General features: G+C 39.5%; 1 protein-coding gene across 2 annotated transcripts in view; it reads right to left on the reverse strand.

Moving 5' to 3' along the window:
• LOC114630100 (zinc finger protein 54-like) overlaps positions 1-22,224 on the reverse strand; it is a 25,541-nt gene extending 3,317 nt beyond the window's left edge. The window contains exons 1-5 of one of the 2 annotated variants that reach the window (XM_028778178.1): positions 21,982-22,166; positions 19,953-20,043; positions 11,960-12,051; positions 7,511-7,637; positions 3,156-4,747 (exon numbers count right to left, since the gene is read on the reverse strand). In XM_028778178.1, coding sequence (XP_028634011.1) covers positions 3,156-4,747; positions 7,511-7,637; positions 11,960-12,051; positions 19,953-19,986 — 1,845 coding nt within the window. In that variant the 5' untranslated portion in view covers positions 19,987-20,043; positions 21,982-22,166. Of the gene's footprint in view, positions 1-2,931; positions 4,748-7,510; positions 7,638-11,959; positions 12,052-19,952; positions 20,044-21,981 lie in introns of those variants that run through there. The other variant, XM_028778179.1, reaches the window with a different exon arrangement.
• Positions 22,225-26,480: the final 4,256 nt, after the last annotated feature.

Below are 26,480 nucleotides of genomic sequence, written 5' to 3' on the forward strand. Positions count from 1 at the left end.
GAGAGAGAGAGAGAGAGAGAGAGAGAGAGAGAGAGAGAGAGAGAGAGAGAGAGAGAGAGATTGCTGGGGGAGTGGTGAGAATTAGAGAATCAACTTTGAAAATCAGTGTACATATTCTGTGTGTGTGTGTGTGTGTGTGTGTGAGAGAGAGAGAGAGAGAGAGAGAGAGAGAGAGAGAGAGAGAGAGAGAAGGAGATAGATTTGGGTATCACAATTACAGAACTGATGTGTAGCACTATTCCTGTGGAAACAAAGACACACATATACTTATCCCAGATGAGGAACCAATGACAAATCAATATTGGGAACCAACAGAGTTCAACTTGGTGCACCAATGGGGTTTCTTTTTTATTGATGTTTCATCATGTATGTCGGTGAACTAATGTGTGTTCCTGGTGCTCGCAGAGTCCAGAAGAGGGCACTGGGAACTCAAAGTGAGTCTTGAAAGAGCAGACAGTGCTCTTAAACACTGAGTCATCTCTAAATGCCAATGGACCAGTGAGTATGCTTGGGTGACTTATAAGAGTGTGGGTGAGTAGCTACTGGTAGAAACACAAAGGACTGAATGACAGTTGCTTCACCCTGTGAGGGTGATGCTAATGAAGCTGCAAATCTAAGGATCACTCACTGCACAGCTTGCTGGCAGCTCACCTGAGGGAGGAAGTTTGTCTTTCAAGCCACCCACTAACTCTTCCAGGCAGCTTGACCTGTCTTGTCTGATTCAGGCTACTTGACTGATGTCTGCTTCATGGCTGGTCTGAATATCTTCTGAGCTCATTTTGCCTGATAGTATTAGAGTCCATATTGATTATATATGCTTGAGGCAGGAGGGCACTGGTAAATTTTGCCAGTTTCTGGGACTTCCTGAAGCTATTAAGTCATCTATATTGCCTGGAGATTCTTTGTAGGATAGAATGTATGATCTCCCATTAAAACATCCATTTATTTACCTCTGCTTTAATAGCCTATATTTTAAGGAACTTCCTCCACTGGAAGGTTTAATCTCTGTAGAAGCTGATACATAACAACCACTCCTGCTCGTGCCCTCCAAGGACTCTCCATCTTTACCAAGAAGCACTTGCCCATGAAGTTCATTTCACCTTTATTCACAGTATGTAGGCAATGGAATCAATGCAGACATCTCTCAACTGACACATTTGTAAATGAAACTGTGATACTTATAAGAAGGTATATTACTCAGATGTCAATAACGAAACTGGGAAATCTGGAAATTATCATGAGTGCTGCTGCCTAGGCCCTAGCAGTCAAACATCATGTTTCCACTTGCTTCAAACTTTTGTTTTGTGTGTTCTAGTGAGACTACATGTAGATGCCAGGATGCTAGAAATGCACCTTGTAGTGGAGAGATTCAGGAAGAGAGAGAAAGAGAGGGTAGATATTAGAATAGAGGTGATACGAAAATAGAGTGGGAATGCTGGGTACATGATTCAAACATGTAGTGAGTGAAGGTGAAGAAAGGGGGCTGCTAAAGCTCGACTCAAATGACATGTCCATGAATGAGCTACACGGAAACCTATTGTTTTGCATCCCAAGTAAAAAATGTAATAAGAGGGGATAGCAGAACACATGTGCTATAAAGGAACGGGGCATTGGACAATGTTTAATATGCATTTAACTTGAGATGGGGACAGGAAGAAAGAAGAGTGGGTGGGCTATCCAAAGCATAGCTTTATGAAGAAGCTGTATGAAAGAATCCCACTATCTTACAAGTTATATAGGAAATATGATTTTAAAGCCATTGAGTGGCAGTGTCACACATGATTAAATAATGCTGTTCCCAGATGCCAGGGCTATTAAATGGAGCTCTCTGTACCAGACACTTGTATCTGCTTAGGATTTACTCCTCATGGAGGCCACAGAGACATCCCAAACAAAACAGGTCATTGTCAGTTCTCTTGCATGGCCATCCTAAGCACCTGGTGTTATTGATGACACCAAACACTTTGGTTACAAGATACACAGAGAACAATCTTGAACATACCAGGAAACTCCTAACTGGCTAGCTGAACCGTGTATCCACAGTACCAATTCACTATCCAGGATGTGTGAACTCACCTATCTCTGTGTATAGAGCACTGCAATGAGCGGTGTGCATCATTACATCCTTAGCCTTTGAGTATTCCAACTATAATACATGCGCAGCCTACCTCATTATAGTGTGTCTCTCTCTTGATATTTGCAAGGCTAACTCTATTATGAAGACTTTGACAGTGAATAAAAGATGATAATTAGAGCATTTACTTTTATGATGAATTTTCTTTTATCTCTGCAATTTTAGCACTATTTTTGTAAAGCATTTGTCAAATTCAAAACAACTGTGGGCAATGTAAGTTTCAAAGAGGCATGGGGAGTATATAAGGTATACTTTAACATGGTTTCTCAGAACTATGAACTTTGTGATGTACACTTTAATTACATATCTTTGCTAATTATTTATGTAATTATATGTTGTTCTTATTTACCATTGTTCTTTTTTATTTTTTTTTTTATTTTGTTTTTGAGAAAGGGTCTATATAGTCATGACAGTCCTAGAATTCACTATGTAGATCAGGATGAACCCGGACTCACAGTGATCTGCTTGGCTTTGTCTTCTAAGTGCTGCAATTAAAGGCATACACTATCTTGCCTTGCATTATTATGAATGGTTAGATGTTAAAAAAAAAGATGAATGTTTTTGTTATAGCTTTTCCCAGGGGTGGGTTAAGAGCACTGCTTGCTCTTACAGTGAATGGGAGTTCAATTGCCAACATACAAATAGCTACACACAACTAGGTGTACTGCCAACTTCAAGGGATCTCATGCTCTCTTCTGCCTTCTACCGGCACCAGGCATACATGTAACGCACAGAGAATACTTGCAGGCCTGGCAAACGTAAACATTAAAAAAAAAAAAAAGCTTTTCATGAAGTTATAATTACAGAATTTTATGTTAATATAAACTCTTATTTAAAGATTAAAATCTACATTAAAGGCTTTCAAAAGCTTCTTGTTTTATGTTTCTATTACTTATACTGTTGTGATTTGTAAGCAGGGAATAGCAGATAAATGCTATGTCACAATTGTTAGAATGCTTTGTTTTTCTCCAGTATGAACCCTCTGATGTCTTCTCAGATTTGAAATCTGGATAAAGGATACATCACAGTCTTGGCATTTGTAAGGTTTCTCTCCAGTATGAATTTTCTGATGGGCTCTAAGATATGAGCACCTAGTAAAAGATTTGCCACATTCCTTACATATGTAAGGTCTCTCTCCAGTATGAACTCTCTGATGTGTTCTAAGATGTGAGTCCTGGGTAAAGGATTTGTTGCATTCCATACATTTGTAAGGTTTCTCTCCAGTATGAATTTTCTGATGTATTTGAAGAGTTGAACACTTAGTAAAAGATTTGCCACATTCCTTACATACGTAAGGTCTCTCTCCAGTATGAACTCTCTGATGTATTCTAAGATTTGAACGCTGGATAAAGGATTTGTTACAGTCTCTACATTTATAAGGTTTTTCTCCAGTATGAATTTTCTGATGTGCTCTAAGAGTTGAGCACTCAGTAAAAGATTTGTCACATTCCTTACATCTGTAAGGTTTCTCACCAGTATGAACACTCTGATGTCTTCGAAGATGTGAGCACTTGGTAAAAGATTTATCACATTCTCTGCATTTAAAAGGTTTCTCTCCAGTATGAATTTTCTGATGTGTTTTAAGAGTAGAATTAACAGTAAAGGATTTATCACATACCTCACATTTGTAAGGCTTTTCTCCAGTATGGATTCTGTAATGCCTTTTAAGATGTGATAATTCAAGAAAGGACTTACCACATTCTTTGCATTTGTAAAAATTCTCTAGAGAATGAGTTTTCTGATGCCTTCTATATGATGCATAGTGGATGAAGGACCTGTCACACTCATTGCATTTGTAAGGCTTCTCTCCAGTATGGAGTCTGTAATGGCTTCTAAGGTGTGAAAGTTGATGTAAGACTTTGCCACACTGTTGACAAGTATAATGTTTCTCAGTACTATGGATATTCTGATGTCTCCTGAAACTGGAAGAGTGGGCAAAGGATTTATCACATTCCTTGCATTTGTAAGGCTTCTCTCCAGTATGCAATTTCTGATGGCTTTTAAGTGCTGACAACTGAGGAAATGACTTTCCACATTCTCTGCATTTGTAAGGCTTCTCCCCAGTATGAAGTCTTTGATGTATTTTAAGATTTGTGCACTGGGTAAAGGATTTGTCACAAACATTGCACTTGTAGGGTTTCTGTCCAGTGTGAATTCTCTGATGTATAGTGAGGCTTGAGGCGGTACTGAAACATTTCCTGCATTTCCCACACTGGTGTGGTGTCTCTCCAATGTAGATTGTTTGTTGCATGAGACTGTAGGTAGAGAGGAAATTGTCATCATAGTCTCCCTGACTCTGCAGTTTGTTTCCAATATAGAGTCTCTGATCTTCACTAATGTTGGAACACAAACTGAAAGATTTCTCACAGTCTTCAGATTTGTGAAGTTCTTGTCCAGTGTGTGTGCTTTTATGTCTATCTGGATTTGAGGAGTCAACAGAGGCATCCCTGTCCTTAGGGCACCTGTGGTTATTAGAGGTTTCTGTAGTGTCACTTCTTTTATAAAGTGCAGAGTTGGAGGCATCTTGAAGCATTTCACCAAGCTCATTACACTGACAAAACTCCTTTTCAGTCTTCACATGTTGATGGACAGCATCATGTATGCAATAGTTCTCTGAAAATTAGTACAATTCAGGTTAATAGACATGTATCCAGATGATAAATGACTGTCTCTGTAAGTTCTCTATTAAAATAAGTCAACCTGTAACTATTTAGAATAGATCTTCCACTGACACTATTCATTCACTGTAACTGTATAGATCCTCACAAAAACAGCATGCCAGCCTTCAAGGTCAGGGATTTCTAATAAGATATCTGATCTTTACTGAAAATGTCTAACTTGGTATAAGACGGAACAAGCAATTCTAGGTAAGTAATTAGCTTTGAGATTGAGCTCACTCACTGATTATATTTAGAATATGTCTCCATATTTTTAAATATTTTTTCTCAGAAATGGCTAAAGACTTTACTCCAATCCCAGGCTCACAGTGTTTGTACTTCCTAATGTATGGCAATCAATATTATTGTTCAGGAGACCCATTTCCTTGTAAGATAAAAGCTTACTGAAAACCATGAAAGGGTTTGTTTCTTTTCTTTTTTTAATAAAAGGGGGGAGTGTTAGATTCATCAAAAGTAATGGATGCAAAGCAAATATTTTGCCAGCTATCCAAGGCGCTAGATCACTTGAGGCAGGGCTTTCACAGGCAGCTATATCTTTTCCTTGCTCATATCTTTTCCTCCACTGTCTGAGCTCCTCACACTGCTGTGTTTCCTAACTTTCCTTATATGGTTATTCTCAAGCCTAATCTCTACCAACTCTTAAGATTATTTTCCAGAAGGATGTCTCTTTATCTTCCACTGGAATGAAAATGAAACATGTAATATGAAGACATACAAGCAAGCAAGGCAATTACAGAATAATCCTACTTCATGGACTCAGACTTATAATTTGTAAAATGATTCCAATCTGATGGCTGCACCATCAAGAAAAATTGCACACTGTACTAGTGTTTAGTTCCCATTCAGGTCTACAGGTCTCATAAGTCACAACGACTTCTAAGAGTTACAGCAGGCAGGACGCACGTTGAGGACAGGACATTGTAGTAAGTACAAGGACCAGGAATCCTTTCAAGGAGAACTTAATACAGCAAAGGCAGTTTCAGCTCTTGCTTTCTCTCTCACTTGAATCCTTCACTGTTGTCCTGCTCATTCACTTGCCCTCCCTGGTTTTGGCTACTACAATTATCCATCTTCCAGGGCAACCTCATTTGTTCCAGCAGGCAACCAGGCCTACTCTGCACACAATAACCCACGGTTTCTGTGAGGAAATCTATGACCAGTGCTAGAACTGTGGGAAAAAATACAGATGTGTGAGACAGCACTGTGCTCAGGACATGAGAAGTGCTCAAAGTAGAGGAGTCTAGGAATAAATTCCCAATTACGATTTCCAGTCAGAATCTCCAGCATATTCTGGGAGAATTTTCAGATTGTACATCTTGAATTTTCCTTACAATTAAGACAGTGTGAACTGTAATGATGGGTATAGATCTTTAAGACGTGGGTGGAAATAGTATATGCTACTGAATGAGTGTATACTGGAACCAAAATTAAGGGTACATGGCATCTCTAAAATGAAAAATAAAAAAAAAATACTAAATACCATGAAAATATTCTTTTTTCTCCTTAACATTTATATATATTTTTACTGATTCTTTGCCAATTTCGCATCATGCACCTTAATTCCACTGATATCCCAGTCCTTCCAAATCTGCCTCCTACCCTTGTAACCTACCCCTCAAAAGAAAAGAAAAAAATTTAAATTTAAATTAACAAAATTCTCCTTAACCCTTATGGAAAACTATGTGCCCTTGTATCAACTGCAGTCTTCTCTTACACCCGGAACGGCTGTTCCTGCATCAGTCCTAATGTACATGTACAAGTCCACTCTTCCAACACATATCTGTATAAGTGGCATTGGAAGCTGTGGCTTGTCACACCATATATTTTTTCACCCAAACAGTTTTAATTGGAAATGTTTGTTGCAATGAGTCATTATTCTGGTTCCAGGCCTCTGGCTTCTCCTATATCAATACTAAACTCTGGCCTAGACTGCTTTTGGATATATTGTTGTTGCAATGTGTCATGGAGATCCTGCAGCTTTGGTTCACCAGGACTAGCCCCTTCATGTGCTCCAATAGTTCATAGATAGTGTACAGGTTGGGGTGGATTAACTCAAAGTCCTGGAACTGAGCTTTGGTGGTAGCTGAGTTGGTCTGCATATCACATTTACTGCACCAGTGCCAACACCTAGGCAATAGGTGGGGTCAGCTTCCTCATGCCCAAGTCACAGCCTGCTCTAGCATGTGGTGGCTGATGAGCGAGTGGGACCAGCTCAGGGAGTCCCTTAGTCATCAACATGGACTCAGGCAGCAGCCCAGACAACAGACATCCCCAGGGTTCTTGGTGGTAACATGGGCCACAGACACTGACATAGAACTCTGCTGCCAATAGGGACATGGACCCAACATGGCCATGGGCGACACCATAGGCTGGACATCTCTATGGCCTTAGGTGGCAGGCCTCTAGCATCTGGCTGTTCCTTACTATGGTCTTGTCTCGAGTTCCACTGCTTCTTCATAATGTACAAACCATTATGGTTTTCTCAGTTCCAGTCTCTCTACCATGTGTTTGCTCATACTAGTGGTGCCCTTTGGCTGTCTTCTGCCCACATGGACTAGCGGACATCTTGGAAATTTTCTTTTTTATTACCAAACTCATCTTCTGGTTTTTCCATGACAGCTTAATAGAGAGTTTACAGCCTATTAAGTCAGTACTTATAATGAATGAGTTAAGAATTGTACAAGAAGAATGTTCTCACCCACAGAGACCAGATTGCTGTAATTCTCCAACATCACATCAATGTACAAAGCCCTCTGAGCAGAGTTCAGGCATTCCCATTCCTCCTGGGGGAAGTCCACAGCCACATCCCCAAATGTCAACAGACGCTGAAAAAAAAAAAATTTGACTTGGGGTTACAGGATACTTTGTGCTGTTACTTATATCCATGACATTTCCTGGATATAAGGAGACGCAGTGTTGATGAGTGAAGACCATTATCATCACATATCATCAGGAACAAACAAACAAAAAAGATAACTTTCAATATAGTCACATTTTATAATGATTTTTTTTAAGATTTAATTTTTATGTACAGTGGTCTGCCTGCATACAGGCCTACACACCAGAAGAGGGAGCCAGATCTCATTATAGATGGTTGGGAGCCACCATGTCATTGCTGGGAATTGAACTCAGGACTTCTAGAAGAGCAATCAGTGCTCTGAACCTCTGAGCCATCTCTTTAGCACCCTATAATGAATTTTCTAACCGTGAAAACAGGATGACACAAATAGTTTTACAAGCAGTCTACGAAACAAGATTCACATTTAAGATCTGGACACAGTATACATATCTCAGAAGGGCAATTTGTGATGAGGACATGTGCTTTTAAATGCTTTGCCTGAAGATTATCCTAAAATATAGACACTGAGTCAATCTTGTATGTCCTTGGGCCTTACATAATCTATTCTAACAGGCTCAGGTAACTCTAGGTATAATGCCACACCATTAAATAGCAAAGGGGCATGGAAGATAGAACTCATGATTGACTTTTTGGCAAAGAGTTGGTTTTATTTTTTTTCTTTTCAATAGTATCAAGGATTGTAATAACAGTACATACTGACATTTTTTAACTGTACCATATTTTTAAAAATCAGTAGTTTGCTCAATTTTTAAGAATATTTAGGCCACTGATATGCTGAAGGAAAAATCTGTATCAGCAACATTTAATATAATCTAAACTTTTCCTAAGAATATACAAGAGCCACCATAGACAAATAACAACTTCAGAACAGTGCATCTGCAGGGTAGGCATGGAGCACTGACATTCAAAGTGTCTAGAGGAAGGCCATCAAAAGGATAGTCTCTTTGCTACAAATGTAACAGCTTATGCACATGTCAGTTAATGCCCATAAGACATTTGTATGGGTGCATCCCACGGAATTCTACATAAGTTTAAGCCTCTGCACAGTGAGAAGTTGTTTGTGCAAAAAAATGAAAAGAAAAAATGTAAAAATACTGATCTCTCTACTTTGGCAAGTTATCCCTGAGCTTCCTAACCAAGTGAGTGATTCTCCTGAGACAAACAGATATGAGGTGCCAACAAACACATGGACACAGTGCCACCATCATGATATTAAACTCCCAAAAGAACTATAAGCAGACTACAGTCTCAGTCTATACTCAAGAACGAAGTTTCATGGCAGAATTAAGCCACATATGCCTGTCATTTTCAGCACTCTATACTGTACTTAAATCTTTACTAGTAGGATCCAAGTTTATGATTAAGAATCAAGATGTCGCCGGGTGGTGGTGGCGCACGCCTTTAATCCCAAGCACTTGGGAGGCAGAGGCAGGTGGATTTCTGAGTTCAAACCAAGCCTGGTCTACAGAGTGAGTTCCAGGACAGCCAGGGCTACTCAGAGAAACCCTGTCTTGAAAAACAAAACAAAACAAAACAAAAAAAAGAATCAAGATGTCTCTTTTAATTCCACACATTGCTAATACAATGTGACAACTATTCCATGTGTTTCAATATGCATGTTTGCATGTTTAGGACCATGATTTAAGAAAATAACACAGATCCCACAAATAAAACCTGCACAGCACATAGCCCTCACTCAATAATATAGTACATCCACTACACCAAATGGATATCAACATATTTTTTTGTTAATGTGTCATAGTGGATGTATTTTAAAATTACAAGTCATAAGTTCATGTAGAATACTTGTCCTGAAAAATAAAACTCTTGGGAGAAAGAATGGAGAAAAGTGCTATAGGAGTGGATTTTGAGTATAGCTGTAGTCATAAAGACAGCTTGGTAGAATCATAAGAAAGGAGTATGACAAAATAGAAGAAAGACTCAAAACCAAAATTTCAACTCTATGACTTCTTTAATATTTGTCAAAAGAGGCAAAAACATACATCTCAAAACTATGGTTTTCTCAACAAATTGTGATGCCAACACTAGATCCAGTAGTAGAATAAAATTAAATTCTTATTTGCCAGTTTGTGCAAAAATGCATTCAAAATGGAACAAATATCTTATGAAAACTAGACACACACACAAAAAAAGAAACCTAGAAAACACAGAAATTACCCATCAGGATATTGGAACAGGAAAGAACTTATGGAATAGAAAGAACACCAACAGTACAGGAAGTAACCTCAAGTATCAACATATGGCAAGACATGAATATAAAGTTTCTGCCCATCAAAGGAAACAAGGAGAAGAACAGAAAGATACCCACAAAATGGGACAAAATTTGAAACAGCAACATTGTGGACAGGTGCTTATATCTAGAATTTACCAAGAATACAGAAATAAAACTCCCAGAAAATAAAACTGTCAATGAACAAATGGGCAAACATACTAAAGAGACACTTTGAGTAGATAGGAACCCAAATTGCCAACAAACAGGGAATAAAATTAAAACTACTATGAAATAGTGGCTCACCCCGGGCAGAATGGCCATCTGTCATCTACTCTGACCACAAATGTTAGAGAGAATGTGGAGAGAAAGGAAGTCTTATTCACTATTGGTGTGTGTGTGTGTGTGCGTGCCCACATGCAAATTAACACAGCCATTGTAAAAATCAGTTTAGAGATAATTTAAATAATTAAAGCTACAAGTAATCTATAATTCAGCTCTTTCCTTCCTGGTAACATAGCCAGAAGACTCTACACCGCACTCTAGAGATATTTATATACCATACTGGCTGCTGCTTTCTTTATTCTTTATTCTTTATTGGAATCAACCTAATTGTCTGTCAATAGATAAATGGATAATGAAAATGTTATACATATAAAATGAAATACTATTCAGATGAAGAGAAAAATGTAATAATTTGTGGAAAAAAACCCACAAAAACAAAAACAAAAAACCCAAATGAACTCAGAATGTGTAATATTAAGTGAGGACATACTGGTAAGAAAGAAGAGTCAATATTTTCCCTCATATGAAGAATCTAGCTTATAATATGTGTAGGCTTCAATTTTTCAAAAACCTACTTTAATAAGGGTACTTAAATGCTAACTTCCCATCTAGCACACTCCCCACCAGAGGTAGTGAAAAAGAAAGATAAATAGGAAGCGGGCATTGTGGACATGTTTAGGAATAGTTCTTTGGAGCTATTCCAATCTCCATGGCCAGCAGTCCAGTCCCCTTAGCAATCACCACTCACAAATCAACAACTGCAGTTAGATGCAGAAGAAACAGTGAGGCTCTGCCAATCTCTGCCCATTGGCCCGAGACTGCGGAAGCCGCAAGAAGCTGCTGGAATATCACAAGTTCTTTGGCCAGTTACTTTCTACAAAGACACAAGCGTAGATCAGCAATGCGATACACGGCAAACCAGTATTGGAGTGTCATCAGCAAAGACTAGTGAGCCCGAGTAAGGTGAATCAATGCCAGAGGCTCCTCTCACTGTCTGTGAGGTCATATTTATATTCTTTCTAAACATCACACATCTTCTCATACATCTGCTTCAAGCAAAACATTCTCTTACCTGTGTCTGCTTTAGAAACATATCCTTTCAAGTGTCTGCTTCAGTAAAATATCCTCTTACCTATGTGCTTGAGTGAAACATTCTTTCACATGTCCGCTTCAGCACTGTTTAATGTCTGCTTCAGCAAAACATCTTTTCACCTGTGTCTGCTTCAGCAAAACATCCTTTCACCTGACTGCCTCAGCAAAACATCATATGACATAACTGAGTTTCCAAAGAAACCAGAAATTTCCACTTCTAATATGTATAGATGGAAACAATGCACATGTGGGTACAGTCAAACACAGAGAAAAGAGAACTTAAAAGGTTAAATACCCGGGGTTAAGTTAGGACTGAATGCAGGTAACAATCACCAGTTATGAGAAAGGATAAAAGGATATACAACTTTGCTAGTTCTAATTCTGATACAGGAATTTTGGTTTTTGGTGATGGACCAGTTCATAAAGATATATTTGATTATGAAAACATAAAATCACATCTGAGGCTCCAGAGCTTCTGTTACCAAAGAATACTATAACTGCAACAAAATGCATTGACTTGACTAGTCTCTGAGTCCGGTGAATTGCAATGTGATTTTCTTTATCTGTTTGCAACAATTTTCAAAATAAAATTTAAAAAATTATCAGGAGCAGAAAATTAAAGGCTTGCAATGTATCAGATTATAACATTTTTAGAAATTAAAGTAGACATGACCACTGACCTGGGACATGATTAATGGAGAATCAGCTATTTTTTTCTGTTTCTTTTCTTTGATTTTCTCTTTGAAGAACAATGAATAGCCGGCTTGTGGCCCTTTAATATCAAGGAGTCAAAAAGGAAAAGGAAAATTAATACTGAATGTTGTTAAAAAACAATGTGAGATCACATAAAAAGACCCAAGCAACAAAATACTACCTGGTGTCTGTCCAGTGATCCCAAAGCCAGGAGAGCATGGAAAGACTTGGAAAGAAAATCACCAGCAACCACATTATTGCACTCAGAAAAATACTCTCTCAAATACAATGGAGTCATAAGTGCATTTGAAAACAGTCATGAATTAGCACAATTCATTTTACTAAAGCAGCATAGCACATAATAAATTACAGGTAAAACATATGCAGGAGAAATGGAGGAATTATCTATCAGAACATGGGAAATAACACATTTCATGTGAAGAATAGATAAATATAAGAAACTGGGAAGTGATCACTCATGCTCAAGACAATAAAGCACTCGATCACTCAGTAAAGACAGAATAGTACACATAATCCAACCATCAACAACATAAAAAACAAATCATTGGGAATAAAAATACTATGAACAAAAACAAGTGGCTACTCTGGAAATCAATAGAGAGAATTGTCAATTAAATAAACAAATCCTCAAATTAAATAAATCTAGCACATGACACGGCTGTTCCACTCCTTGGCTTATGCTCAACGGGCTCAACATCCTACTCCACAAAAACATGTCAAATGCTGCTATATTCATAATAGGTACAAAATGGAAACAATTTAAATGTCCTTCAACTGACAAATTATTACAGTGTTCATATAAATAATGTAATATTATTCAGCTGTATAGAAAATTGAAATCATATTTGCAGTTAAATCGACGAACCTAGAAAAGATCATATGGAGTGAAGTAACCTAGACCCAGAAAGACAGACATTGAATGTTCACCCTCAAAAGAAGTTCCTAGCTCCAAATCTTCAGATGTGAATTCACACCATGGAGTAACTGCAGTAACCAGAAGAGTAAAAGCAGACAATGGTGGGATGTGGAAGAATAATAGACAGGCGATAATAGGGAAAAAGTGATCTTCGAATTTCCTCAGTGTCTGTTGTTATGTTTCCCTTCTCACTTTTGATTTAACTGGGATACTGTCTCTCTGCCTTTTAGTTAGTTTGGCTAAGGGTTTGTCTATCTTCTTGACTGTTTTAAAGAACCAGCTCTTGGTTTCCTAGACTGTTTGTATTGATCTTTTTGTTTTTAATTGATTGATATGAACCCTCAGATTGATTATTTCCTGCCCTCTACTTCTCTTGGCTGTGTTAGCTGCTGCTGCTCCTGCTGCTCCTGCTGCTGCTGCTGCTGCTGCTTCTCCTCCTCCTCCTCCTCCTCCTTCTTCTTCTTCTTTGAGATTTCAGGTATACTGCTAAATTGTCAGTATGAGAACTCTACAATTTCTTAGAAAGCACTTAGTGCTATGACATCTCTCATTGAGTCCCAAAATTTTGGGTATATTTTCATTGAATTCTACAAAGTACTTTATTTATTTATTTATTTATTTATTTACTCTTTGACCCAGCAGTCATTGAGTAGAGAGTTGTTCAGTTTCTATGATTTTGTAGGCTTTTTGTTGTTTCTGTTGTTGTTGAATTCCAGCTTTACTGCATGGTGATGATAGGGTATAAGGGTTATTTTAACTTTCTTGTATTGGTTGAGACTTTCTTTGTCACTGAGTATATGGTCAATTTTGGCGAAATTTTCATGAGGCACTGAGAAGAAGATAGCTTATTTTGTGTTTGGGGCAATTATTCTGTAGATATCTTTCAAGTCCATTTGATTCATAACCTCTGTTAGTTTCATTATTTCTCTGTTTATTATCTGTCTCTGTGACGTGTCAGTTGGTGACAGTGGAGTTCAATGTGTGATTTCAGCTTCAGTGATGTTTCTTTTATGAATATGGGTGCCTTTACATTTGGGGTATAAATGTTTAGAACTGAGACATCATCTAGGAGGACTTTTCCTTTGATGAGTACGAAATGTTTTTCCATATCTCTTTCTTTCATTACTTTTGGTTCAAAGTCTATTTTATTACATATTATAATAAGTACATCAGCTTGTTTCTTGGATCCATGTGATTGGAAAATCTTTTTTCCAGCCCTTTCCTATAAGGTAATGTTCATATTTGTTGCTGAGGCATGTTACTTGTATACACCAGAATGACAGATTCTGTTTACATATCTACTCTCTTATCATGTGTCTTTTTATTGGGGAATTGAGTCTATTGATATTGAGAGATATTAATGACCAATGATTGTTAGTTCCTGTTATTTTGATGTTGTGGTTGGTTCTCTCTCTCTCTCTCTCTCTCTCTGTGTGTGTGTGTGTGTGTGTGTGGTGTGTGTGGTGGGGGTGCGTGTGGGGGTGCGTGTGTGTGCGTGTGTGTGATTCTCTCCTTTTTGTTTTGCTGGCTTTGAATTATCTATTTCTTGTGTCTTCTTGGATGTACATACCCTCCTTATATTGGAGTTTTCCTTCCAATATCCTCTGTAGGGCTAGATTAATGGGAACATGTTGTTTAAATCTGGTTTTGTCACAGAATATCTTATTTTCTCCTTCTACAGTAATTCAAAGTTTTGCTGGGTATACAAGTTTGGGTTAGCATCTGTGATCTCATAGCGTCTGTAAGACATCTATCCGTCCAGGTCCTTCTGGCTTTTAAACTCTCTGTTAAGCCTGATGTAATTCTAATAAATAGGCCTTTATATGTTACTTGATATTGTACTACAGAGCAATAGCAATGAAAACGGCATGGTATTGGTATAGAAACAGACTGGTTAAACAATGGACCCAGAAATAAACCCACATACCTATGGGCACTTGATTTTTGACAAAGAAATCAAAATCATATGTCATAGTTAGGGTTCTACTGCTGTGAATAAATACCAAGACCAAGGCAGCTCTTATAAAGGACAACGAATAATTGGGGCTTACAGGTTCAAAGCTTTAGTCCACTATCATCAAGTTGGGAGCATGGCAGGACCTAGGCAGGCATGGTGCAGAAGTAGCTGAACATTCTACATCTTCATCTGAAGTCTATTAGGAGAAGACTGGCTTCCAGGCAGGTAGGAAAAGGGTCTCTTTTGTTTTGTTTTGTTTTGTTTTGTTTTGTTTTGTTTTGTTTTTCGAGACAGGGTTTCTCTGTTTAGTCCTGGCTGTCCTGGAACTTACTCTGTAGACCAGGCTGGCCTTGAACTCAGAAATCCGCCTGCCTCTGCCTCCCAAGTGCTGGGATTAAAGGCGTGCGCCACCACTGCCCGGCTAAGGACAAGTGTCTTAAAGTCCATACCCACAGTGACACATTTTCTCAAACAAGGCTATACCTCCTAATAGTGCCACTCCCTGGGCCAAGCATATTCAAACCACCATAATCCACTCCCTGGCCCCTATGGCTTGTATAAACACATGAGTCTGTGGGGGGCTATACCTAGTTATAGCATAATAAAAAATACATTTAGTCCAACTTCCAAAGTGCCCATGTTCTATAGCAGTCTCAGCAAAGTAAGAAGTTCAAAGTCTCTTCTGAGACTCAACCAACCACTTAACTGTAATCCCCAAAGCAAGACAGAAAAACATTTTGGCAAACTTCAAACTCTGCATCTTCATGTCTGATGTCAAAGCACTCTTCAGTTCTCAACTCCTTTTTCATCTTTGTTGACTGCAACAAACTTCTTTCTACTGGGCTGGTCCCACTCCCTGTTAGCAGCTTTCCTAAGCAGATAACCCAACACTCTGGCATACTGAACATCTTGGGGTCTCCAAGGCAACTTCAACTTCACAGCTTCTTGTTTCAATGTCTGGGGTCATGTGTGGACATGATCTTCTAGGCTCCTCCAAAGAGCTTGGGTCACATCACCATCTCTTTCCTCTGTAGCAGTCTAGACTCTGGTTGACTCTACTCCATTGCTGCTGCTGTTCCTGGTACTGGTATCTCCAATGCACTGTGACCTTCTGCTACAACTAGGCTTCACCAATAGAGTCTCATAGGCTCTCTTCCTGGTGTGAAGCCTCAGCTTATCTGCATGACCCCTTCAGTCTAGGGGTATAAACTATACCTGAGGCTGCACCTTCACCAATGGCCTTCCTTGGCCTTCACTCTGCCAGGCATCAGCTGCTCTCCATGTCCCCTTCATATGTTCAGAACCAATACAACCTGAGTGATTCTTACACATTACCAAGTTTAGCTGCACCACAAGGTACAACCCTGGCTATCTCTGGAACATAGCTTCTTTGTACACTCAGAAAACACTTCCCAGAGGACTTCACCTCAGTGAGGCTGGCCTATTTTTAATCACCATCAATTTCTTAGCTCCAGCTAACCAGCACCAATTGTTCCAAGAGTCCATTCTATTCTTAACTCTAAAGCCAGAGCTACATGGCAAAGTACTGCTTGCTAGGGCTGGAACATCCCTCCTTATTCTATTACCAACTTTTTCTGTTTTCCACCTCCCTGGCTGCCTAAGATTGGCTGTTCTGAAACTTGCTGTGTAGGTTGACCTTGAACTCAAGAGATCTGCATGGCTCTGTCTCTTGAATACTGGGATCAAAGGCATGTATCACCATGCCTGGACTTAAGCTATTCTCTACTTGGAACTTGTTCTATACCAGACTGGCCTCTACCTCAGGAATCTGCTTCCCTTTGTGCTCATGCTTGGACCTAAGCGTTTCATGGCCATTGCTTCTTCCAGCCTCAATATCTGGATCACAAGTGTGCACTCCATTTTTGGATTGTAGTTCATTCCAGATTAAAAGTCAAAACTATTCTTTGTTCAACTACAAACACAAACAATAAGCTGAGCGGTGGGATCATGCCCTGAGATCACCACTCCCTTCATCTCTTAATCTCCTTGAACATAGGATTCAGCTCCATTTCACTTGCTGGTGCCCCTTTATTACTTGAACCATATATTGTATATTTTTTTCTTTCTCAGCTTGCTCCTTTTCATTAAAACATTCTTCATAAGATTAAACCAGAGAACAAACTCTCTGCTGGGCTCTTTTGAGACTTCCTTTGTCAATGCAATTAATATTAATATAAATCTCTTTACTTTAGCCTCAGGTAGACTCTTCAGAAAGGGCAAAAAGAAGCCGTATTCTTCACAAAAATCCCACAACAAGAGTCTGTAGGCTACATACTGAAATTCTTCTCCACTGACACCTCTCTGGCCAGGTATGAACAGTTCAAATCACTCTCAGCAACAAAGTGTTCTATATTCCTACTAGGACGGCCCATTAAGACCCACTTAAAGCATTCCACTGCTTTCTAAATCCAAAATCCCAATATCCACATACTTCCAAACAAAAGCATGTTCAGGCCTATCATAGCAATACCCCAGTTCTGGGTACCAACTTCTGTGTTAGTTAGGGTTTTACTGATGTGAACAGACATCATTACCAAGGAAACTCTTATAAGGACAACATTTAATTGGGGCTAGTTTACAGGTTCAAAGGTTTAGTCCATTATCATCAAGGCAGGAGCATGGCATCATCCATGCAAGCATGGTGCAGGAAGAGCTGAGAGTTCTACATCTTCATTTGAAGGCTGCTAGAAGACTGGCTCCCGGGCAGCTAGTCGAAGGGTCTTAAAGCCCACACACACAATGACACACTTCCTCCAACAAGGCCATACCTACACCAATAAGGCTATACCTCCTAATAGTGCCACTCCCATATTCAAAAGGCCAGTGACTTGATGTACTATGGGGTGGTGATGAGGGTACTCCCCCTTATCAGAGGAGAAGGGGAGGGAAGAATGGGAGGAGTACCCCCCCGTGTGAGGGGGTACTTGGAAGAGGGGGACAGATAGTGGGTTGTAAAGAAAACAAATAACTTATTAAAAAAAAAAGAATGGGATATATTATTGAGAAATTTGTTGTATATATGAAAGTGATTTATATCTTCAGTTCAAATAGCATTACATTTAAACTTCCCACAATAACCTTCAGAGAATTAGGAAAGAGAAACCTAGAATTTATATTGGCCCAGAAATTTCCTGAGTACAAAACAACCTCGGGAAAATATTGCAATGCTTCAGCTATCCCAATGATTCCAGATCAGCCCAATGCAGTGGACCAGCAGACCTTATATCTGCCAAATAGCAAATGTGACTGCAGCCAAAATACCTCAAGCACGGGTTGCAGAGTAGACAGCCTTGTCAAACAGTGGCATTGGGAAAGTATCTATCCATATATAAAAACATGAACCTGGGTCTAAGTCTCTCCTAGAATCATAGACCTTCATGTAAGATCTGAAACAGTGAATATTGCAGAGTAACAAAAAGGGGAAAACATCTGATTTAAGAGCAGTGACTGACAAACAGTATTGTGTAAAATGAAAAACATCCAGGGAAATGACAATACCTAAAAGTATAAAGAGATAGAATACACTGTAGATACACTCATTAGCTACCTGTTTACCAAACAATGGGTAAAAATCCAGAATCAATCAAAACATTAGAAAGGAAACAATATGATAATATAATCAATAAATAAGAAAATGATTGAACCCTCCATGTTGAACAGCAGTTGCAGTGGCCAATATGCACATATTAAAAAGCTCTACAATATAGGCCATGAGATCCTATAAATTCAATGTACAGAGATTCCAATTCTGTCTAGTCAGTGTCCACAATCATGTTCTGAAACAGTAACAAATGTATCTTTTCAGCACTTTCTTGAAATGTAAATGGATATTATTCCCTAAGCTAAAGATGTAAACAGAGCAGAGTGTTCAAAAAATTGACAGCTGAAATTAAAATATATATTTTCTACCAAAAAATCTATTTCATATCTAAAGATACAAGATACCGAGCAATATTTTTTCAAGACAGGGTTTCTCTGTGTAGCCATGGCTGTCCTGGAACTTACATTGTAGATGAGGCTAGCCTAGAACTCACAGAAATCTGCCTGTCTCTTCCACAAAAGTGCTATGATTAAAGGCTTGTAATACCAAAATCTGGCATAAAAAAAAATAATTAAAGGCTATGACTACAGCAGCAGTAAAGAGGGTTGATGATCATAATTACACTAGTGACAGAAAAAAACAAGACAAAAGAATTAAAATACAAAATTAAGGGTATTAGCAAATGATAAAATGGTCCACTAGATATAAAGTCCTTGATCAACACAGGTGCACTCTGCAACCCAGCATGCAGAAATTCCCAGCAGACATGAACAGAAGACTACATAAAACATGTAAAACCTGGCACATTGACCATATTCTTTTCATCCTGAGAAGACAACCTAGAAAGAGGACTGTCTTAGATGCCAACCAATTCCTATTCAACCAATCCCTATTAAAACTCTATTTTCATATTTTACTGAAAATAATCCTATAGTACCAAGGAACAGTAAATAGCCAGAAAAAAAATCTCACCTAGGGGTGGTCTCAAAGTATATTAACAGATACAGCAATGGAAACCACTTAGAGCTGTCAGGGCAACAGACGATAAGAGATATCCATGGGAAGACAGAATAGACAGAGTTTAATAGCCTGCAAGTAATTTCATGATTCTTAACAAAACTTGGTTGGCATTATTTTCAGAAAGAAAAAATATAGAGAACATGCTAGAATACCAAAAGCTCAAATATTCCTAAAACAATAAACAAACCTAGAGGTATTAATTTTCATCATTCTATAATATATTGAAATCAGTGGGATGAAAACTATTTAATATTGGCATGTAGACATGATCAGTGATGTGCATGGACTCACATGCACAGTCAAATAAAATCTTTATTTCCCTCCTAGTATCAGTTCTTCTGTAGAAAGTCTTCTCACTTCTAAAATAGGAAATCCTGAGACTTTTCTCAGCGGAAGTCTCCAGAATTATTTCTAGTGAAACAGAATGTGGCAAAACTGACTTCATGTCTTACTTTCACATTCAGTTGAACCCTTTGCCATCCCTTCACCAATCCTCCAACATACCTGGATCCTTAGCTACTGTCTCCTCCCTCTCCATCTTCCAGGTCTCGCTGTTGTGCTCCACAGGTGAGCAGGTCTGGGTGATCAGTGAGCCCTGCACATGAGAAAGAGATTCTTCAGAAAGCACCTGGATTGCTAACTTACTACTGTGCTCAGTAGGTTAAGAGAAATGAAATTGAGGATTCTACAGTGAACCCTTCCCATGTCACATAGTGTTGGAATACTGAAAATATTTAAAAAGTATTTTCATTTACCACAACTTGAACCTCACCTCCAATCACAGCTCTGTCTAATCCCAGGGGCAGAAATGGAACTGAATGATTGGGATGAGAATATTATATACTAGTGAGGTTCTAAATTTATCCCAAAAAAAGACACCAAAGAAAACATTTCCTGAAATGTTTTTGTTCCTCTGAGGATTTCGCCTTACTCTGTAGAATGTGAGACTCATCCACATAAATCTCACATACTTGCAGTCTAATTTGCCAAGAACCCTAAGGAGGAGCAAGGGAGACAGCAAGAAAACTATTCTCATCCACAGAAACCAGACTCTTCTAATTCTGCAACATGCAGTCTCTGTACAGAGACCTCCTAGCAGGGACCAGGCATTGCCCCTCCTCCTGGGAGAAGTCCACAGTCACACCACTGATTGTCAACAGATCACAAAAGACAACAGGTTGAACATTCCTGCTGCTGTACAACTTTAATGTGAGCACTGAGGAGATAGAGGTCGGTGGAAATCTGTGAATTCCAGTCCAGCCTGGTCTACATGGTGACTTCTACATAACAGTCTGGTCATGTGTCCATGGGCAGAATGCTTTTCCTGAACCAAGAAGACAAGGGGATTGTAGAGATTTTTCTGATGTATATGAGTTAACATAATTATTCATAAGATCATTTTTAATATTATCCTATACTATAATTAATGCCTTTTACTTTTGTTTCAATCTGTCTTTTTGCTGCAAAACAGAGTTTCTCTGTGTAGCCCTGGCTGTCCTTAAACTCTCTCTACAGAGCAGGCTGGCAAAGAATTCCAAGATCTACCTCCCTCTGCCTCAGGAGTGCTGGGATTACAGGTGTGTGCTACCACCACAAGCTGGTCCATACTACCTTGTCTAACTATGAAAATCCTGTGACCTGGTTCCCTCAAACAGCATACTGTGATTTCCAGGCTCTAATTTGCAATATTAAGAATCCAGAATAAGTAGACACATTTTTTTTTCCTTTTTCTTGTTTGACCCACCTGCTTGCCTTCCTTCCCCCCCTCCTTTCCTCTGTCTTATCCTTCCTTCTACCTTCCCCTTCTTTTTCTTGTTGTTGTATTTATATTTAAGTTTTAGAGACAGGTTCTCACAATGTAGCTGTGATAGTCCTGGAACTCACTACGTAGCCCAGGTTGGCCTACAACTAACTCATGGAGATCCACCTGCCTTTGTCTCCTATGTGCTGAGATAACAGATGAGTGTCACCACGACTGGCGGCACACTTTTCACAACGCTGTATTTACATCACAGCGTGCATACACAGTTTTAGATGGAAAATTAATGGTGGCTAAAACGTTGAGTTTTAAAAGTTAATTTTTACATCCATAACTGTCGAACTCACAACAAATTGTACTCTGAATTAACTTTGCAGGTGTTCCTTTTATGACTAATATCTAAAAGCTCTAGGGGAATCCTAGACCCTAGGTCCATGTGCCACTCTCTTGAATAGGGAAGTGGTAGAACACGGAAGTTAGCATGGATAATCGTAAATTTCAAGAGCTTTATCATTTCCACAATAGCAAAGAGAACTGCGTTTGTAAATATCAACCGACAAATTTAAATATTCTACTAGATTATTCCTAGGAGACTATCTGGAGGCTAGATCAATTAAAAAATAGCATTATCCAGTTAATATTATTGAAAATTTATCGACGAGGGTAAGTCATCCACAGCACAATTTTGAGAGCTGTCATCCTTATGAGTAGCGAAGACACTGATCATGCTGTGCTCAGCTCCCTCCCGGTTCCCAACTCCGCAGCTTCTCTGACCTGGGAGGTTCCAGGGTCGCCGGGATGCGGTTCCCGCCGCTGAGCCGCTGACTCTCCCAGGATGCCCCGCCTGGCACCTGTGGCTTAGGGGAGTTTACGGGTCCCGCAAGACCCCGGCCGCAAGACCACGCGACTCCACACAGTGCAAGCCCTAGGCCGGAAATTGGTTATGACTCTTTAGCTTCAATTCCTTAGCCTCACACACATTGAATCCCAGTATCCCAGCTGGTCACTCCTCTAAACCCGCCCACTCCACACCTTTCCTCTACAACCAGCCAATGTGTAACATCCTTCCATTCTCTGTTTCCGGGCGAGTAGCCCCGCCCCACGGAAATCAGTCCCTCCCACTCGGTCTCAGGCTTCCTTCCACGCAGCTCCAACCGTCAGGCTGCCCTGGACCTGCTTTGCACAGTCTCCCCACATGCTTGCTGCGAGCCTGGGCCAGAACTGGATCTGATAGGACGCAGCACCCCGGTATCGGACCCCCATAGTGAGTTCTGAACCCTTCAGATACAAAATAGGCAGCCTAACACCCCCATTGGACTATCAGCCTCTGGACCATATAATGTATACCAAAGAGCAACAGGCTAAATTCAGATGCCAGAGCGCCATCTATTAAAATACAAACGTGAGAAGCCAAAACCATATACTGTAATTTTGATTTTGGGAGAGATCTTTCAGGAATGTGGACCATAGTCTCTGTCTCGAAATAAAGAAAACCTGAAGAACAGCTTGCACTGCATCGGTAGCACAAGCGATTGAAAAGTCCTACCCACCTAAGGTGTCTATTGTTAGACATCCGTGTGCAGCTTAGAACTGACAACACCAGACCTAAGGGTTCCAAGGGGGAGGGGTTATTCAGGGCAAATGTGGAGGGAGAGACATAGAAGAAGATGGCAGAGGAAGAGAGCAAGGTCAGGGAGTTCTGCCTCTTGTATATGGGCGGTGACATAGCCTCTCCCAGGTAAAGGTGAAGTAGCCAGGTGGATTCTGGGAGTGTATGGCAGTTGTCTTGGCAACGATGTGGGGGTTGCTTAGATGTGATGTCACTGGGTTCAAGCCTGATAGCAACATCCATGAACCACATCAATGGTCCCAGTTACTTTTGCAGAATTTTAGTTTAGTATAAGTGTTTTAAGATTTAAACTACATTGAAAGCTTTTGCAAGTTTCTTAACTTTATGTTTCCATTACTTACACTGTTGGGATTTGTAAGCAAACCTCTGAGGAGTTAACACTTTCTTACACTATAATTTCATGGATTTTCAGAAAAACGGAGTGACAGTCTTCAAGGAAGATGAAGCAAATAATTGAGAAATCAGTAATCAGCTTTAGGATGCAGCTCAGTGACTAATTATGTTCAGAGTATACATTCCTGTTTTTAAATATTTTTTCTCAGATATTGATGATGTAGAACAGTTTAATGCAACTCAGATTCACAATGCTTGTGTAAATTAATGTACCATAATGAAGATTACTATTCTGATAACCCAGACTTTGTAATATTAAAGCCTCTGTTTAAAGCATCAAAGACCTATTTTCTTTCTAAGAGAGAGACAGAGAGACAGAGAGACAGACAGAGAGAACCACTAGATTCTTCAAAAGTTATTAATCTAAAGCAAATATTCTGGCAGATGTCAGAGGTTCTAGGTGATTTGAGTCAGGTCTGCAGTAGGAAGCTGTTGCTTATTTCCTTCCTCAGCTGTCTGAGCTCCACACACTGCTGTGTTTCTTAACGTTTCTTATACAGTGATCCTCAAGTCAACCCTACACTGAGTCCTGAGATCATTTACCAGAGTGTATCTGTGTATCCTCCACTGAGAAGAAAATGAAGGGTGTAATATGAATACCTACATATAAGGAAGACAATTACAGAACAATGCGGCTTCATGGACTCACATTTGACTTATAATTTGTGAAAAAAAAATTAATCTGATTCAACATAGTCAAGTAAAGTTCGTTTTACACTAGTATTAAGTCACTGTAATTCAGGTACAATAAGGAACAATGTCTTCTAACAATTACAACAGGCAAGACTGTTGTCCTGCTCATTCACTTGCCCATCATGGTTGTGGCTACATCATCTCCATGTTTCTGGGCAATCTCATATGCCCCAGACAGGTGACAAGTTGTAACTTGAAAATAATAATCCATGTGTTCTGTGAGGTAGCCTATGACTAATATAATAACTTTTAGAAAAATCACAGATGTCTAACACAATACTGTACTCAGTAAATGAAGAGAAGACAGAATACAAATATCTAAGGAATGATTTTCCAAATGCGACATCTGATCAGCTCTTCAGTATATTTAGGGAGAAATTTCTGTTTGCATATCTTGAGTTTTTCTCACAACTAAAAGTATATGAAATGCAATAATGAAATGGAGCTTTAAGATACGACTGCAACCAGCTACAAAACCGGTGACCTACAATCTGTCCTGTCCACAAGATGCACAGCAATGGTGGAACAGAAATTGTGGGATCGGCCAACCAATGTCTGATATGAGTGAAGGCTAACTCCAAAAGATAAACGTCATACCCAAACTGCTTGCACAACCAAGGACCAGAGCCTAGACAGCCCAGAAACCTAGGATAAAACCAAACACTACTCATAGGAGAAATAGAAGTGTGAACTAAATAACTCCTAATGATATTCTGCTGTATTCATGGATCAGTGCCTTAGTCAGTCATCATGAGAGACGCTTCCTCCGGCTACAGATGGGAACAGATGCAGACGCCCAAAGTCAGACATCAGGAGGAGAGAGAGTCTACATAGAGGGCTCCATCAAATCCCTCCAGAGTTCAGGGAAACATAGAAAGGATGAGGCAGAGTGTAAGAGCCAGGAGAGATGGAGGACACCAGGACAACAAGACCCTCTGAATGAACTAGGAAAGTGCAAGTGAACTCACAGGGACTGAAGCAGGAGGCACAGGAACTACTCTCATTGGCACCTGGTCCTCTGCATATATACTATAACTTTACACTTCCTATTAGTATATGACTTCTGGATGTGAGGACAACGAGGAAGAAGAGGTGGTTATGAATCAGAAGGGAAAGACTAACTTCTCTAAACTCCATTCAACTATTGTAATCAGTAACCAACAGCAAGTGTACTTACCTACCCTGGCCTGATAGAACACCACACTCTCGGAAAGGGAACGACTTACTTTACCTCTCATATGTTGGGTATAGCTAGATTCAAGGAGATGAATCACTCCTTTAGTTGTTATCCTGTGATGAGCACATCAGGCTCCAGCACATAGCTCCAAACCTATAGTCTCAAATGGCTCTGGTTCATCTCAGTGGGTCCCGGGCCATATGAATAGATATGAACACAGTAGAGTGACTGTTGGAATTGTGGACCAGAGTAGTGGAGAAGTAGGAGAGAGATGGGCAATATTTGAAGTGTACCTGCCCATGTGCACACAAACAGACACATGCACACACACTGTGTTATACATTTATATGCCAGGGTGAAATACCCAATAATAGACAACTGGGGAGGGATATTCATTCATTCATTCATTCATTCATTCATTCATTGTAGACAGGGTTTCTCTGTGTAAACCTGGGTTTTAAAGTGCCCATGTCCTTTTTCTGCAGGATGCTGAAGGAGCATGGTGGCTGCCAGAGTGACGGGTGAGACATGCTGATGCTGGGACAAAGAATGATGTTGACCTGTGAGCTTGCTGAGTGCCCTGACAATGGTGACTGGGAAGCTGTATTGAACATATGTTCCCAACCCACCTTTGCTTACCTATATCCCTGATGGGCAAGCTGCCTTGCCCCAAGTTCTTAGGCCTTGTGGAACAGAGAATGAAAGAGAGAAGTTATGATGACTCTTGTATTTTTCTTATATGTGACCAGTTATTCAGAGTCAATCATGGACTGGTCTAGAAATCAATCCAGTACTGGGAATAACAGTCTTCATTTGGAAGTCTGGTTCTGGACATTTTCAGAGACATATTTGGAAGTTAGCTACAGTTCTCTAGGATGTTATGTTAGCAAGAGATAACATACATGTTTCAAACATGTATGGGTTTTGAACAATTGTATGGGATCTGGGTTTCAAACAAGTGTTAGCACATGTGTTAAGGCTCTTTTAATTGTCAACATTACTTTTGTTTCTTCTACAGTATTTAATGTAAGTTGCATTGACTGTACACTTTCTAATTATATTAGTGTGTTAAAATCTGGCATGTCAGTTTCGGAGGTCTATCAACCAGCAGTTGTTTTATTGCCCTGAGTATCACAGAACTTTGGTATTCTGAAAAAAGCTTGCAAGCACTGGAAGAAGTGAGTCAGGATTTAAGCAGAAACAAGAAGGTAGTGGGCTTGATTATTGCTGGTATAACAGCTTTAATTACATTAATTGCTAGCACCACTGCTTCTGCAATTGCTTTGACATAAGAAGTTAAGACAGATACTTTAGTTAATTTACTAAAAAAAATGTTACTAATGTGTTGAATATACAAGAGGATATAGATAAGCGTTTGGA

Source organism: Grammomys surdaster, unplaced genomic scaffold, assembly GCF_004785775.1.
Source record: "Grammomys surdaster isolate TR1022 unplaced genomic scaffold, NIH_TR_1.0 327, whole genome shotgun sequence".
Classification (NCBI taxonomy): Eukaryota; Metazoa; Chordata; class Mammalia; order Rodentia; family Muridae; genus Grammomys; species Grammomys surdaster.